The sequence below is a fragment of the Acipenser ruthenus genome, chromosome 17 (assembly GCF_902713425.1).
Source record: "Acipenser ruthenus chromosome 17, fAciRut3.2 maternal haplotype, whole genome shotgun sequence".
Classification (NCBI taxonomy): domain Eukaryota; kingdom Metazoa; phylum Chordata; class Actinopteri; order Acipenseriformes; family Acipenseridae; genus Acipenser; species Acipenser ruthenus.
The window spans coordinates 799,601-816,116 of NC_081205.1; the positions used below are offsets into that span (position 1 = coordinate 799,601).

At 42.1% G+C, this 16,516-nt stretch overlaps 1 protein-coding gene across 1 annotated transcript; it reads right to left on the bottom strand.

Moving 5' to 3' along the window:
• Positions 1-561: 561 nt before the first annotated feature.
• Positions 562-15,681, bottom strand: LOC117423497 (voltage-dependent calcium channel gamma-5 subunit). Its single transcript, XM_034928753.2, has 6 exons — positions 15,406-15,681; positions 10,458-10,694; positions 7,780-7,866; positions 2,727-2,867; positions 2,363-2,508; positions 562-955 (listed from the first exon to the last, which is right to left on the bottom strand). Exons 2-6 carry the CDS (start codon positions 10,651-10,653, stop codon positions 695-697), a joined length of 831 nt encoding a protein of 276 aa, XP_034784644.1. The 5' UTR covers positions 10,654-10,694; positions 15,406-15,681; the 3' UTR covers positions 562-694.
• Between the last annotated feature and the right edge of the window lie 835 nt (positions 15,682-16,516).

The following is a 16,516-nucleotide window of genomic DNA, read 5'->3' on the forward strand; positions in this document are numbered from 1 at the left end:
ATATTGCACATGGATCAATAATAATAATAATAATAATAATAATAATAATAATAATAATAATAATAATAAAGCTACACTACAAATTATGCCATTGCACCACTTTTGAATTAAATAAAAAAAAACTCTTTGCACTAGAGCGAAAAAAGGTTTATATTTGTATGTGCTTTAATTATTTATATACAAACATTTTAGAAAAAATAAGTAATAAGTAATCCAATTCAATAAATAAGGCATGGGCAATGTTGTGCTTTAAACCCTCCTCAGTGACGGACCAGCCCCTGCCATTGTGTGATGCAGTTCCATCAATAATAAACCACTTTAAAAGAATCGATACATTCAGCCCTTGCAACAGGACCACTGCAGAAAACAGCTCTTCAGTGTGCTATTTACATATTCATCTACTGAACAGGATCCAAACTAAACATGTTGAACCCTTTCGCTTTCCTTCCTTTCCCTCCCTCCTCAGCTTGCTTTGTTCTGTGTGGCCTCGGCCGTACTGTATATTGACTGTGTTTAAGTATCTTGAAAAGAGAAAAAGAGAGAGAGAGAGAGAGAGAAATAGGAAAAAGATGTGTATATTGGATAAGCAAAAAGGCTTCCGCTCCGAGGCTGCACCTTTTTGCTGTGTCGCTTGTAAAACGTATTGAGCTGAGACTCTCTGAATACTGGATGCAGGTGCCATTGCTCCTGCGCCTCAGCAAGGGGAGGATGACATGTGGTTGTACTCGGGACACTTGAGCAGGGCAGGGTAGTTGGAGGAGTTCATCTGGAGTGAAGCGTCGCTGGAGATGTCCGAGGGGCTGCGGCCTCGTACCCAGGAGTCCGGGTGCAGGAACTGACCAGAGTAATCGGAGCAGTTGCTGAGCCGTGGCCGGTAGAAGCCTGGCTGAGGTCTGCAGATCTCCTCTGCGGTGTATCGCTTCATGAACAGGTACACAGACATCACCCCCGCGCTCTGCAGAGAAAAAACAGAGACAAAGTAACGCTGTCCACACTAGACTGCTGGCCAGCTACACTGCATAGGCAATGTGCAATATCTGTAGTAACACAGCTAGACTGCTGGCCAGCTGCACTGCATGTGCAATGTGCAATATCTGTAGTAACACAGCTAGACTGCTGGCCAGCTGCACTGCATGTGCAATGTGCAATATCTGTAGTAACACAGCTAGACTGCTGGCCAGCTACACTGCATAGGCAATGTGCAATATCTGTAGTAACACAGCTAGACTGCTGGCCAGCTACACTGCATAGGCAATGTGCAATATCTGTAGTAACACAGCTAGACTGCTGGCCAGCTGCACTGCATATGCAATGTGCAATATCTGTAGTAACACAGCTAGACTGCTGGCCAGCTGCACTGCATGTGCAATGTGCAATATCTGTAGTAAGGCAGCTAGACTGCTGGCCAGCTGCACTGCATATGCAATGTGCAATATCTGTAGTAACACAGCTAGACTGCTGGCCAGCTGCACTGCATGTGCAATGTGCAATATCTGTAGTAAGGCAGCTAGACTGCTGGCCAGCTGCACTGCATGTGCAATGTGCAATATCTGTAGTAACACAGCTAGACTGCTGGCCAGCTGCACTGCATATGCAATGTGCAATATCTGTAGTAACACAGCTAGACTGCTGACCAGTGAATTACAAGCAGTGAATTACAGAACAGATTTGTTATGTGAAATTGCTATACAGAAAGAAGAAAACGTGAATTGGATTTGATTGGTGCTGTTTATTCCACATGGGGGTGGATGCAGTCCTTAGCAACTGCCCTTGGTTACTATGGCTACCACTGAAATAAAATCACTGTTTGTTTTTTTTTCTACAGTACTGTGAAGGCCAGCACATAACAGGCAAGAATATTAGCAAACTGCTCTTAAAGATTTTTTTTTTTTATTTGTGCCGCATGTAATGACTTATATTTTGCAGTATACCACAGGACAAAAACAGCACAGTGAAGTGCACTAAAACAAGATCAAAGCATGATAAATCACACAATGAAACCGAAAACAAGACGCATGGTAAGGGGCTTTAAAGAACAGGGAAGATTGGGTAAAAGATTGCTGAGAGAATGGTAAATTGAGCAAAGGAAAAGAGGTGCTCATACAGCACTTCAGGCTTCGACACAGACAGAGTTGTTAATATCGGTTGTCTCTCCGTTTCTTTCAGGTGTGAAATGACTTTAAGCAAAGGGGAATGAATCCTGATCTTTTTGATCTGTGGTGCAGATAGTCAATGCAGTGTGGATTTAACAGAGAACATCATTTTCATAACAGCATAATGATGCTGCCTGACTTCTGGGACACCATGTGATTCAATGTTTCTTGTGTGAAAACTGCACTGTTTTGTTCTTTGACTTCCTTACCTCAGTCAACAAGAAGGATATGGCAGCGAAGGCGAAAGACCAGCCGTACTTATAGCTGAAGTAGGCTTCGTTGTCCTTTGTCCTGTTCAACACCTCATCATTGATGCTGGATATATACAACACCAGCCCAACAACTAAGGACAGACCTGCACAGAAACCAGCAGTTAGGAGGAGCACGCCACCCACATGCAGCATTACCTTCTTTAAATGAACAGCATTTAAGTATTGATCAGTGGCTGCTTAAGACAGGTTATCTGCTAATTGAAGGTGCCTTCATCAATGAATCCTGTCCGGTATGAGCAGGAGGGCTCTGAGTTCAGGGTCCCTGTGCTTCCCTCTGCTGAGTGGACCTGGTGGAGCTCACCTGAGAGGATGAAGAAGATTCCAGACACGAAGGCCAGGATGGTCCTGTGAGGACGGATGTGCCCGATGCTGTTCAGAATGAACCCGATGAACATGAAGAAGAGGCTGACCAGAGGGAAGGGGGTAGCAGAGCGGATCATTTCTGGTGCAGGAAAGAACAAATGAAAGCAAAGGTTATTGACCCTTTTATCCAAACCAGGGCTATTGCACTGACAAAAGCATAGGATGAAAGTAATGTCAGCTTGGCTTCGTTTCTTATAAGTTCTGCATTCTTCCTTCGATGAGTGTGGATAAATTACCTAGAGCTTCAGCATAACTCTGATCTTTAAAGTGCCAACTACAACTCATACAGTAGTACTCTAAGTAGTACTACAATTGAAATAACACTTTATGGATGAAGTTTAGCCACAATCTTTTGAGCACAAAACCTGTTTCTCAATTTTAATATATACACACACACACACACACACCAGTTTATCATACCATGTTTTAGCAGGAAAAAATAGAGGAAAAGTTTACTCCTTAATTAAATTCAGTTCAATCTGGAATCCACTGCAATTTTGTTAATAGCCTGTAATTGACAGTGCTTTTGTAATTGACAGTGCCTCTCTGAGGTTGTGTGAGCCGACAAGCTTGTCTGCTTGCCTGCTTGTTTGCTTGTTTGCTTGCCTGCTTGCCTGCTTGCTTGCCTGCCTGCTTGTTTGTTTGCTTGCTTGCCTGTTTGTTTGCTTGTTTGCTTGTTTGCCTGTTTGCTTGTTTGCTTGCGTGCTTGTTTGCTTGCCTGTTTGTTTGTTTGCTTGCTTGCCTGTTTGTTTGTTTGTTTGCTTGTTTGCCTGTTTGTTTGTTTGCTTGCTTGTTTGCTTGCCTGCTTGTTTGCCTGTTTGTTTGTTTGCTTGCCTGTTTGCTTGTTTGTTTGCTTGTTTGCCTGTTTGTTTGCTTGCTTGCCTGTTTGTTTGCTTGCTTGCCTGCTTGTTTGCTTGCCTGCTTGTTTGCCTGTTTGTTTGTTTGCTTGCCTGTTTGTTTGCTTGCCTGCCTGCTTGTTTGTTTGCTTGTTTGCTTGTTTGCCTGTTTGTTTGCTTGTTTGCTTGCTTGCCTGTTTGTTTGCTTGCTTGCCTGCTTGTTTGCTTGCCTGCTTGTTTGCCTGTTTGTTTGTTTGCTTGCCTGTTTGTTTGCTTGCCTGCCTGCTTGTTTGTTTGCTTGTTTGCTTGTTTGCCTGTTTGTTTGCTTGTTTGCTTGTTTGCTTGCTTGTTTGCTTGCCTGCTTGTTTGCCTGTTTGTTTGTTTGCTTGCCTGTTTGCTTGTTTGTTTGCTTGCTTGCCTGTTTGTTTGCTTGCTTGCCTGCTTGTTTGCTTGTTTGCTTGTTTGCCTGTTTGTTTGTTTGCTTGCCTGCTTGCCTGCGTGTTTGCTTGTTTGTTTGCTTGTTTGCTTGCCTGTTTGTTTGTTTGCCTGTTTGTTTGTTTGCTTGCCTGCTTGCCTGCGTGTTTGCTTGTTTGTTTGCTTGTTTGCTTGCCTGTTTGTTTGTTTGCCTGTTTGTTTGTTTGCTTGCCTGCTTGCCTGCTTGCTTGCTTGTTTGTTTGCTTGTTTGTTTGCCTGTTTGTTTGTTTGCTTGCCTGCTTGCCTGCTTGTTTGCTTGTTTGTTTGCTTGTTTGCTTGCCTGTTTGTTTGTTTGCCTGTTTGTTTGTTTGCTTGCCTGCTTGCCTGCTTGCCTGCTTGCCTGCTTGTTTGCTTGTTTGTTTGCTTGTTTGTTTGCCTGTTTGTTTGTTTGCTTGCCTGCTTGTTTGCTTGTTTGTTTGCTTGTTTGCTTGCCTGTTTGTTTGTTTGCCTGTTTGTTTGTTTGCTTGCCTGCTTGCCTGCTTGTTTGCTTGTTTGTTTGCTTGTTTGCTTGCCTGTTTGTTTGTTTGCCTGTTTGTTTGTTTGCTTGCCTGCTTGCCTGCGTGTTTGCTTGTTTGTTTGCTTGTTTGCTTGCCTGTTTGTTTGTTTGCCTGTTTGTTTGTTTGCTTGCCTGCTTGCCTGCTTGCCTGCTTGCTTGCTTGTTTGTTTGCTTGTTTGTTTGTTTGTTTGCTTGTTTGCTTGCCTGTTTGTTTGTTTGCCTGTTTGTTTGTTTGCTTGCCTGCTTGCCTGCTTGCCTGCTTGCTTGCTTGTTTGTTTGCTTGTTTGTTTGCCTGTTTGTTTGTTTGCTTGCCTGCTTGTTTGCTTGTTTGTTTGCTTGTTTGCTTGCCTGTTTGTTTGTTTGCCTGTTTGTTTGTTTGCTTGCCTGCTTGCCTGCTTGCCTGCTTGCCTGCTTGCCTGCTTGTTTGCTTGTTTGTTTGCTTGTTTGTTTGCCTGTTTGTTTGTTTGCTTGCCTGCTTGTTTGCTTGTTTGTTTGCTTGTTTGCTTGCCTGTTTGTTTGTTTGCCTGTTTGTTTGTTTGCTTGCCTGCTTGCCTGCTTGTTTGCTTGTTTGTTTGCTTGTTTGCTTGCCTGTTTGTTTGTTTGCCTGTTTGTTTGTTTGCTTGCCTGCTTGCCTGCGTGTTTGCTTGTTTGTTTGCTTGTTTGCTTGCCTGTTTGTTTGTTTGCCTGTTTGTTTGTTTGCTTGCCTGCTTGCCTGCTTGCTTGCTTGTTTGTTTGCTTGTTTGTTTGTTTGTTTGCTTGTTTGCTTGCCTGTTTGTTTGTTTGCTTGCCTGCTTGCCTGCTTGTTTGTTTGTTTGTTTGCTTGTTTGTTTGCCTGTTTGTTTGTTTGCTTGCCTGCTTGCCTGCTTGTTTGCTTGTTTGTTTGCTTGTTTGTTTGCCTGTTTGTTTGTTTGCTTGCCTGCTTGCCTGCTTGCTTGCTTGTTTGTTTGCTTGTTTGCTTGCCTGTTTGTTTGTTTGCTTGTTTGTTTGCCTGTTTGTTTGTTTGCTTGCCTGCTTGCCTGCTTGCCTGCTTGCTTGCTTGCTTGCCTGCTTGCTTGCTTGTTTGTTTGCTTGTTTGCTTGCCTGTTTGTTTGTTTGCTTGCATTCTTGTTTGCTTGTTTGCTTGCCTGCCTGTTTGTTTGTTTGCTTGTTTGCTTGCCTGTTTGTTTGTTTGCTTGCATTCTTGTTTGCTTGTTTGCTTGCCTGTTTGTTTGTTTGCTTGCATTCTTGTTTGCTTGTTTGCTTGCCTGCCTGTTTGCTTGTTTGCTTGCCTGCTTGCTTGCTTGCTTTCTCTCAGGGTTTTGATTGTTCCCGCACTCCATTTGCTGATGTATCTGACAGCTATGACAATCCTTCAGAAATGTCTTGAAAGAACTGTGCTAAGCCGCTCGGAGCTGCTCCCTGAGGTGAGCTCTGGATGGTGTATCGATGTGGAAGGGTAGCTGTGAGTATGTACTGTATGCAGCCTTGGGAACAGAGATTATTGCACCCAATAAACGAGGCAGGATCGATTCCTCCTTCCCCTGCCTTAATGCAAAAACAGCTCAATAATGTCTCATTCAATATGAACATTGTGCACACCATATTTTCAAATTCTGACTGGTACTATTTACTTCCAAAATGTGAACTGCATTAAAGTTGCTGTAACAGGATAAATATGTGCGATCAGTGAATACTAAAAAAAACAAAACCTAGCTGTTTCTCTTATTAAAAGCATGAGTATATTTGTTTATTTTAAAGAGCTGAGATCTCATTAAAGATAAGCAAGGCAGCCACTCAATACCTGATCGTTACATCTACTGAACTGACATACAGTAACACAGTCATGCTAATTTAAATCCATTTTCATTTTCTCATCTCCTCTGGCATCGTGCAGACTTTCTGCTTCAGGTGTAGAATATCTTCTCAGACTGATCCCTGTAATTACACTATCTCTCTCACTCTCTCTGTCTCTCTGTCTCTCTCTCTCTCACTCTCTGTCTCTCTCAAATTCAAATTCAAATTCAAATTCAAAAAATGCTTTATTGGCATGACAAAATGAAATTGAGTTTTGCCAAAGCAATTTAACATTATAACAAAACAGTCCAGACAATACAATACAACAACAACCCTCCCATTTCCCTCCCTCCCTCTCTGTATTTACAGTGGACATGGGTGCGCATGAGTGCCTGGTCCCCGTGCTCCAGGGTGTCTACACCAGGGACTGTCGCAAGCGATAGAGGGGGAGAGGGAATAGTGAGAAGAGAGATGAAAGTAGTGCAGTTGTGACAGACCCCTCTGCAGCTGCCTCCCTTGGACTCAATGGAAAGCCTCCTCTCTCTCCTCCCTCTCTCCTCTCTCCTCCCTCTCTCTCTCTCTCTCTCTCTCCCTCCCTCTCTCTCTCTCTCTCTCACTCTGTCTCTCCCTCTCTCTCCCTCTCTCCTCTCTCTCTCTCTCTCTCTCTCCCTCCCTCTCTCTCTCTCTCTCTCTCTCTCACTCTGTCTCTCCCTCTCTCTCCCTTTCTCCTCTCTCTCTCTCTCTCTCTCTCTCTCTCTCTCTCTCTCTCTCTCCCTCCCTCTCTCTCTCTCTCTCTCACTCTGTCTCTCCCTCTCTCTCCCTCTCTCCTCTCTCTCTCTCTCTCTCTCTCTCTCTCTCTCTCTCTCTCCCTCCCTCTCTCTCTCTCTCTCTCTCTCACTCTGTCTCTCCCTCTCTCTCCCTTTCTCCTCTCTCTCTCTCTCTCTCTGTTGTTTGCTTGTTTGCTTGTTTGCTTGTTTGCTTGCCTGTTTGCTTGCCTGCTTGTTTGCCTGTTTGTTTGTTTGCTTGCGTGCTTGTTTGCTTGCCTGTTTGCTTGTTTGCTTGCTTGCCTGTTTGGATCTGCCTGTTCTGGTCTGCTGCTGACAATCCTCAAGAGGAGCTCCACAGTCCCTGGAAGTTGCTACAACACTATTGCTGTCAGCGGATTCAATACAAAGTATACAATCCTATCTCTCAGAGCCAGACTGGCACATTGTTCTGTCATATGTTGTTTAATCCCTAGAGGGCATTGCTTCAGAATTGTTGCAAAGTACTGCAGGTGGAAAGGGCACTTATTATTTTTTTTATTATATATTTTTTTCTTACAGTACATTTTCCTTCGAGTGAAAACTTTTAAATCAATGCTTCATATGACTGACCGATACAAAAAAGTAAATTCAAAAAGCTGCGCTTACTTAGCACACTGACTGTAGATTCAGATGTCATCTGTATATTCATCGGCATGACGTATTCTATTGTGAAACAGCGGGCTCTTTCCTCACCTGCAGAGGAAAAGAAACTTCGATATTAAATGCCATATGTACAACACTGGTTTTAAACACATTTTCTCATATTATACCTACTGCGTTAAAGTGTTTTTTACATGAGAATCTAAATGAGAATCTAAATTGAATGACAAATCTTGGCGATCAAGGACGAGCAGTAATAGTGCTTAATACAGTACATCGTGCAATTAGAAGCTATTCGATGAGCGGAGATTGCTGTGCTACCTAGAATTAAACCATTTGAAAAAGGATTTAACTGTGAGTAACTGAAGTGGAATTAACTATTATAAAAACACAACTGTGTTCTGTAGCCCTTTCGTGTTCTGAAACACTGACGTGGCTCAAAGTGTAGGCTGCTACTCTCACAATGTCGTTTTCCAGGAAGAAAGTCTTAATCACCACTCTCTTTAATCACTTCAAACAATTGTTCTCTATCAATCAGCGCTGGACTCGCCCCGTCAACAGGAACTGAAACGAGACACCCACTGAGCCTCAATGCTGGGAAGGGAGGAGAAAATGATTTTTAATAAATTGCTTTCCAGATATTCCCGTTGCACCTGAAACAGCTGGACATAACGTTTCAGATCGCCTCCCCAGTTGTGACTCTAATGCACAATTTGTTTCAATTTGTTTCTCAATCGGCTTCCTATGACTCAAGTATGAGGCCTGTTTCATTTTAGTTTTCATTGCTTGGGACTTTGCGCGATCCCTTTTTCTCAATGTGAAGTAAAGTGAGGAAGCTTTAAGATACATCTATCTCTGGTGTAAAATGAGATGGCAGAATTAGCCCCCGAAGAGAAACTAATGAAATGAACGCATTTTTCTATTGCAAACCCCATTGGAAAGCCCATTGGTCACCCCATTGGTCAGTACTGTTTTCTATGGGCAGGCTTTGTTTAATGGTCTCCTGGTGAACTTGCTATTAACAACGTTTACACAAGTAAAACTGTCGGGTTAAAGACAGGGAAAACAATCCATGTGTCCTTATTTTCATTTATTGGAGAAATACATTGAAAACCTTGAGCAAACAAACAGCAGCAGGATGTGTGCTTGTGTTAAACACCAGAGCAATTCAATGGGATAATAAAAAGGCGTTTAGGAGTGATAAACTGGAAGACGCGAGTTATTCTCATCATGAACAGCTCTCCTGCAGAGTTCAGCCTCAGGACCAGCATTGGCTCATAACCCAAGCTCGCTCCAGATTACCTCTTAAACCCAAACCCACAACTCATAAGCAGTCACTGAAGAGTTTCTGCGACTGCGTGTCTGCATTCCTTTTTTTTTTTTTACAGAATATCAGTTACTGTCTTGTTGCATTTGTATTGCAGTTCTGAAACGTGGTCTGGAAACTCTGGTAACTGCATAGTTAGTGCCCCATAGATCAATACCTCTAGCATTAGTGTGCTGCTGTGTGCACACAGTCCAAGGCAATCCCTGATGTGCTGAAGGCTTTGTGAATAGAGGTCCCCTAACATGCCATCAATAAACAGAATCAGTTTGACCTCCTACTGCACACATAGGATGTATGCTCTATGTGCCTTGTCATTCTAAATGAATCATTCATATAGTGTGCAGTGATATGTTGCAGTGTTTTACATGCACCTGTGTTTTTTTTTTTTGTGTTGTATGTGTTCATATTTTTCCCACTGTTGAGAATGCATTCCCTCAGGTTTAAACCCATCCCTTGGGCTCATGGTTCCTCTCTGTGCTGGGATGTTATATCTGAGTGTTGCACACAACACTGCACACCTCTCTGTACATTAGCAAAGAGGAACCAATCTGTTAGAGTGCTGAGTTGTAGAGGAGCTTAATTCTGTTCAGTACACACTGCAGGTCGATGACACCATGTGGTGTGGATAGCACTTCCAGCTGTAACATAGTGCACTTAACCCATTGAAGAGCCCTGGGACAGGATAAACTAGAGATTTCAGTTTGGGTGGTGGATGGATGGACTGCAGTATCTGCCAGCTTGTGGAACATTTGGATACATTGTAATCTGTGGGTGGTACCATCTGGGTTGATAGCCTTTGAGTAATTAAGACAGTACACCACTATCAAGCAAATGGAGAGAAGCACAGAATGATTCAGTGTCTGGGGATAGATACACCCATGACACCTGCTGGACACCGAACACATTACAGCTCACTGAAATAAATTGTAAATCTGATCAAAATGCATCTTTTATTTTTCTGATCATAGTTTGTTTAGGTGGGGGTCACTTTTCCATATTCTGGCATGGATTTTTTTCTGAAGTTTCTATAACCACGTGGAAAATACTGCAATTTGTCCCCATAGTGCACCTCCAAGTTCATTTCAGTAAGCAGAATTCAATAACGCAGAGTGAAATTGAAAACATCCACATGTTCAGATTGAAGGTCATCATTATTATTCCTCATCGAACTGGATCAAATACAACTATCAAAGTTAAGACCACCATAATGTTTTGTGAGCCGATTAAAACAACAGATCAGCAATGCCAGGCCTTTTTCTACTAAATAGTTTTTGGATCGCATGGTATTTCAATGGGACTGACCACCAGACAATTCAGCACAAGGGGAGGCTTGCAGGGTGGTGGAGTGCGAGCGTACCTGTGAGGAAGCAGACCCTCCAGAGTCCGGAGTGCAGGGACATCTTGATCTCGATGCTCTGGTTCTGTGGCAGGATGATGCCCTCCTCCAGGTAGAGCCAGTAGTCTGTGCTGACCGCGATGCCCAGGAGCCCCAGGCTGCACACAGCGAATACGCTGCTCAGCAAGGTCAGAGCTTTTCTGCCACATACACTCATTCCACTCAGCACCGGGGGTGGGGTGTAGCCTGAAAGAAGAGCTACAGGAGGAGGGAAGGGAGAGGGGGTTGTGATCAGCTGTCTTGAATTGGCTTCTGATGAAATTATAAAAGCTTATCACAGTAGAGGGATAGTTTAAAAGAATCATTCAAATGCTTTAAAGACCAGTGGCTAGTGGCATAAAACACCTTCAGTTAAATGTCACCTTAGTATTCCCCTTTAGTGTAACTTTAAGGGTGTTGCAGAAAGCAGATTAACTCATGTAAGAGTCAATACCCTAGTTAAGGGAAAATGCATCCTTAAGTATTATACTTGCTTAAAAGCAATACTTAAGGTGTTTTATGCAACCAGCCCATAGCTGCTTCTTTGTTTTATTTGAAATATATATAAAAAAAAGCACTGAGATGAATCATCTTCCAGTGATGTTCAGGGAAGATCAGAAGAAGCAGCGGAGCTCATTCAAAAGTTTCATTTCATTTTACATGCAGTTCCATTATTATATTGCAAACTTTAACCTGAATGTGATTTGTAGACTGCAGAATGAAAGAAAAATAGTTTTTTCTTTCCACTACTGTGAAAGACGTGTTTCCAAAACAGCCCCGTAGCATAGATAACAAACCCCATTCCCAGGTAATCGAAGGGTTAAGGCTGAGGCGTTTTTGATTGCGGTGCCAGGACTGTCTGTCAACAGGAAGATAACAGAGGAGCGCAGCAGACTGTCCTCCTCCCAGACACCTCCAGAAAAACAGCAGCTTTCCAGACATGTCTGAATTGAAGCAGGTTCTGCTGACGTATCTATCCAGTGTATGAGTCACCGCTGAGGGGCTGCTCATAAAATAGCACGATAAGGGTTAGGAGGTAGGAGAGTGCAAAACCTCTTGCATATGAATTACTTAAACACCTCTCAAATTGATGCATGTCTGTTAAACTCTGGCAAGACGTAAACTGCTGGGTTAATTTAACATTTCATTTGAGTTCCTACCATATTGATCCAAGATCTATCCTTGGCCGACCTAACCCTCCCAACCCCCAGGTGGCACTCAGTCAATTGTGAACTGCCCCCTGGGAGCTCCCATCCTCGGTCGGCAAAGGAATAGCCTGGACTCAAACCGACGATGTCCAGACTATAGGGCGCATCCTGCACTCTACGCAAGTACTTTTACTGGACGTGCCACTCGGGAGCCCCTTATCCAAGATCTATCCTGATGTAATTATCGCAATAGCAGCCACAATGATGAGTAATCCTGTTACTTCTAAGGGGGACTGCATTGGTCAGCTGTGGGTAAGCTCACACCTCCATATATAATACACAGCAGCCTGGCTAGGAATAGTCGGTGTGATTGCCTTGCTTGTGCTGTGCACTGCCCACCTAGTGCACCAGTGGCTGGTCTGGAGTAATCTGTGTTATTACCGCCTTCTGTGTCTCTGATCAGTATTTACTGTTTGGGATTCAATCTGCAAGTGCAACCACCTGGAGTGACAGGTCGGGTTTGAGTGTTGTAGTGCCAGACTGTCAGTCTGTTGGTCTCTGGCAGAGCCTGGCTATCAAGGAGCTCACTGCTGTTGAGTCAGCTTTTCCAAAGCATTGGGGTATGGATGGAAGGTTTGGCTCCTAGGCCTTTTGTAATGGTCTTTCATTTGCCCTGTGCCTCTAAATGATTTATCTGCTGCGCTTGTCAGCTCTGCACCCCAAAGCAGTTTCTCTGCACTAGGAAAGCAGCCACTGAAGTGCTTATTTATCTGAGGTCCGCATTGTTAGTTTTTTAATTGGTTTTATTATACGTTGAATATTCATCATCATTGCATGGCATGTCACAAATAAAGATATGTTGAATGAATACCCAAGAGCTAGAAGCACAAAGAGGACATTTGAATGTTTTTTAATAGTCCCTCTTCAAATGTATTTTAGCAATATTGTTTTATTTCTCCACTTTCCAGATAAAAAGGTATGTTGGATGTTGACCTGGATATGATGGGGGAGGGTTTAGAAAGAAGGGGGGGTCTGACATCACCTTTCTGTTACAATATTCTCCCATCTAGAATGACTGTAAGCAATATACACTGCATTATTGGTACAAACATCCACTGCAAGATTCAGGGCATACCAATATCTATAACTTTAATCATTAAATCTGCAGTTTATATATATATATATATATATATATATATATATATATATATATATACATATATATATACACACACAAATAAAATAGAATAAAGTCTATAATCTCGATAATAAATCCAGGAACAGAACTGTAAATAACATAAGAACATAAGAAGAACATAAGAAAGTTAAATAAATAAAGTTAAAATAAAAATGTTATGAGAAATCAGTAAACAATAGGGCACTTGGAAGTTTCTTATTCTGGTACTGGGTGTAAAATAAATGCCCACTGTAGAGTTATCTTCGAGCGTATGAGTCACCTTCTGGAAGGGGTGCTGTATAAAGAGATCCTGGTGCAGAAGATAAAAAAGCTTTCCCAATTCTTTTCATTATTATTGTGACACGTTTCCCTCAAGCTCCACAAAGCTGGAGTACCTTGTTATTTCACGGTTTGATAATTCACAGCCAGGCCATGATGAGAGTGCTGTCATTTGTACATGGAGTATACTTCACTGTGTAAGGACCCTCCACAACATCTAATGATCAGGTAAGCAGAACAACAAGGGAGAATGGTTTGGATTATTCTGGCATCCTTGAACAGGCTTAAAATGGCAATTAGCTCAAGTCGTATTAAATCCCATTCATTCATTCCTGTCTGTTTATTTGCCTTCCTGTGGAAGGTACTCATTGCTTATCTCTCTCTCTCTGAGTTCCCTGCGTGCACAAGGCCCATGTTCATTAAAGCATATTAAAAAGTGCCACAAAGCGAGTGACCTAGATGACTGAATTTCAGACTCCTGGCAATCTCCTGGGACAAGCAGTTGGTCTCGTCAGCGCTAGAGGTCAGACAGCACATCCATAAGAACACAGCCAGGGGACGTTGCACAGCATTCCAGGCAGGGGAATATCAGGAGGACGTTGCACAGCATTCCAGGCAGGGGAATATCAGGAGGCAGAAGCCAAGAAGATCCTGAGAAGGCCTCTGCACAAACACACACTCACACAGACACACACACACCCATCGCAGCCTTCTCAAATGCCAGGCGGATGCTTCCAGTTGAATCCCCGGACAGCCGCATTGGAAATGTGTGGGAAAGCCAGGGTCGATTTCACCTACTAGCCTTGTGTTCATGCCTTGGCATCAATTCTCATGACATTTAGTCGTTTCAACATCTCCAGTGTTTTGGTATCTATCCCCATCTTTATAGTCGACCACAAATATATGCTTGTGAGTATTTCCACACACCCCTGCATTTTGATCTTGTCCCAGCAAGATCCTAGTAGCTGCTTGATCTCAGAACTTTGTCAAGTTGGGTCTTAAAGGATCCAAGTGATTATGTCTCAACAACATGACTAGGTAGCCCATTCCATACCTTCACCACTCTGTTTGAAGAAGTGTCTCCTGCCCTCTGTCCTAAGTCTATCTCCACTTAATTTCCAACTGTGTCCTCTGGTCCTGGTTTCTCTACTGTGCTTAAAGGATTGGTTTGGCTTAACTATGTCAGATCTTAAAGACTTCAGTCATCTCTTCCCTCATTCGAAATAGCTTTTATATTGGGTAGAAAAACAGGGATTGAAATACGATACAATAAAAATAAAGGAGAATAAAAGTATGCCAACCATAGATACAGATATGGATTTGAACCCTGGACCATGCCATTCTTAATTTAAGCCTCCAGTCACTTTCTGGTGCTCAGCTTGAATTCTGACTTAATCAATGACCAAAACCATCTGTCTGCAAGGGCTGCAGAGTGGAGGCACTCTAATGAGAAGTGGGTGAAGCGTAAACCCTCAAGCAATATGCCAATTACCGTACTGCATTTCCACTTGGTGGTGACCCAGCTGCTACAGCCAGGGCAGATAAATCAGATTGCTCAGACTGCGTAACTATTGTGCAGTTCTGTACGGCTTCTGATTGAATGCTGAGCTCCCTAACCTTGAACAGCGCTGGGAACCAAAAAGCAAGCAGGGTTTTTGTTGGTGAAATACCATGGCCCTTTCCTTTTCCTATCCTATGACTGTTTTTCACAAATCTAGCCATTCCAGGGTTTGACATTAGGATCTGCCCTCCCCTTAATGAGTCTTTCAACCTTCACATGTCAGTGTTAACATAATTCAGTGCAGGCTATGACTGCCTTAAGGCATCCTTTTGATGAACATGTCAAGCTTGGTGTTGGATTACATGTTCATCGTCCTGCTTGAGCAGAGAAAAGAGAATTATTTGGAGGCAAGCCTTACTTTAAATAAAGCTAAAGGTTCACCTTTCAGAAAAGGGAGGTGGACGGCTGACTGGAAATAAACACTTCAGAGACCTCAGATTGAAACCGAGAATAAATGAAAGTAATTATCATGTTTTTGATTAGACAGTTATTCATCTATGTCTTCAAGGCTGTCGTTATCAAAGAGGCTTTTGGAAAATCTGATGAGAGATTCACACCGTGTGCACTGTGTTGTTTAAACCTGATATCTCAAATGTGCACATTTAATAAGAAAGTTGTCTACACACACACACACACACACACACACATATATATATATATATATATATATATATATATATATATATATATATATATATATATATAGCCAGTAACGGAAAAAAAATGTCAACACACACACACACACCATAGAGAAATGTATTTTACCTTCTAAAGCGAAGTCTCGGTTTTTTCAAGGTACACTTGTCTTGCTTGGTACGGTCTTTTACTCCCGTCTTTAAACTGCTGTCCAAAAAAAGCTGTGCCAAAATTCAGTATATTGGAAACCACTGTACCAGCAAATCAAATAATAAACAAACAAAAAAAATGTGAATCTTTGCGTTATTGCGCGTTTGGTTCTCTGGTTGGAATGCTCCCGTGTGCGATGTGAGTTCTGTGCCCGGCTATGTCTGCCTGCTTTCCGCTCTAGTCGAGCTATCACCTCTGAACTGAAGATAGATGAAGATACCGAGGGTGAGAAGCAGCTGTGCAGGCAGCGTGAGGGGGGAGTGGGGATTGGGGACACGTGATGTGACACACACACACATATGAAGTTAGAGATTCTGTTCCTTAAAGTTCATAATGGGGTTCAATCGCCATGCAAGGATTCGTTTTTTTTTGTTTTGTTTTTTTAAAATATTTTTTTAAAGAAGCACAGTATTATCTGATAGAACGTTGAATTAATGCACTTTAAATATACTATGCTTGAATATATATGCTGTCATATTATTATTATTATTATTATTATTATTATTATTAATAATAATAATAATAATAATAATAATAATAATAATAATAATAATAATAATAATAATAATACGATCTCTATTGAGGTGTACGACTTGCATTAGGTCTATAATTATTAAATTACAAAAGGTATACCTGTTTTTCTTTTTCTATTAACAAAGTTACCACAGCGTCCCGACAGTGAGGATATCTGGGCAAACATTACATTAGTAATATACATCTGGTGCGTTATGTCATGATAAATAATGTAAGACTTTTGTGCCAGATGTTTTTAATGAGTTTTTTTCAAAAACATTTTTTTATAGAGAGCGTCACAGTATTCTATGTTGGCATGCTTGCACGTTTACCGATTGTGGGAAGATAAACTCGTTTTATAGATCGTTTTATTTATCGGTTAATAAAAGTTTCTGGGGAAAAAAAATACAAAGCACAAGACTAACACATCGTGACACGCTTTGACATAAATACAACCGATATAAACGATAACTTCACTTCGGCAATGAGTTACACACACCACTGAATCCAGCTGGAG

Excerpts from the sequence above, each read along its gene's own strand:
- LOC117423497 (XM_034928753.2), bottom strand. The coding sequence starts at position 10,653 with ATGAGTGTATGTGGCAGAAAAGCTCTGACCTTGCTGAGCAGCGTATTC. Across the intron at positions 7,867-10,457 it reads GAGGGTCTGCTTCCTCACAG|GTGAGGAAAGAGCCCGCTGT; the intron begins GTACGCTCGCAC and ends TTTCCTCTGCAG. Across the intron at positions 956-2,362 it reads TATCCTTCTTGTTGACTGAG|AGCGCGGGGGTGATGTCTGT; the intron begins GTAAGGAAGTCA and ends TTTTCTCTGCAG.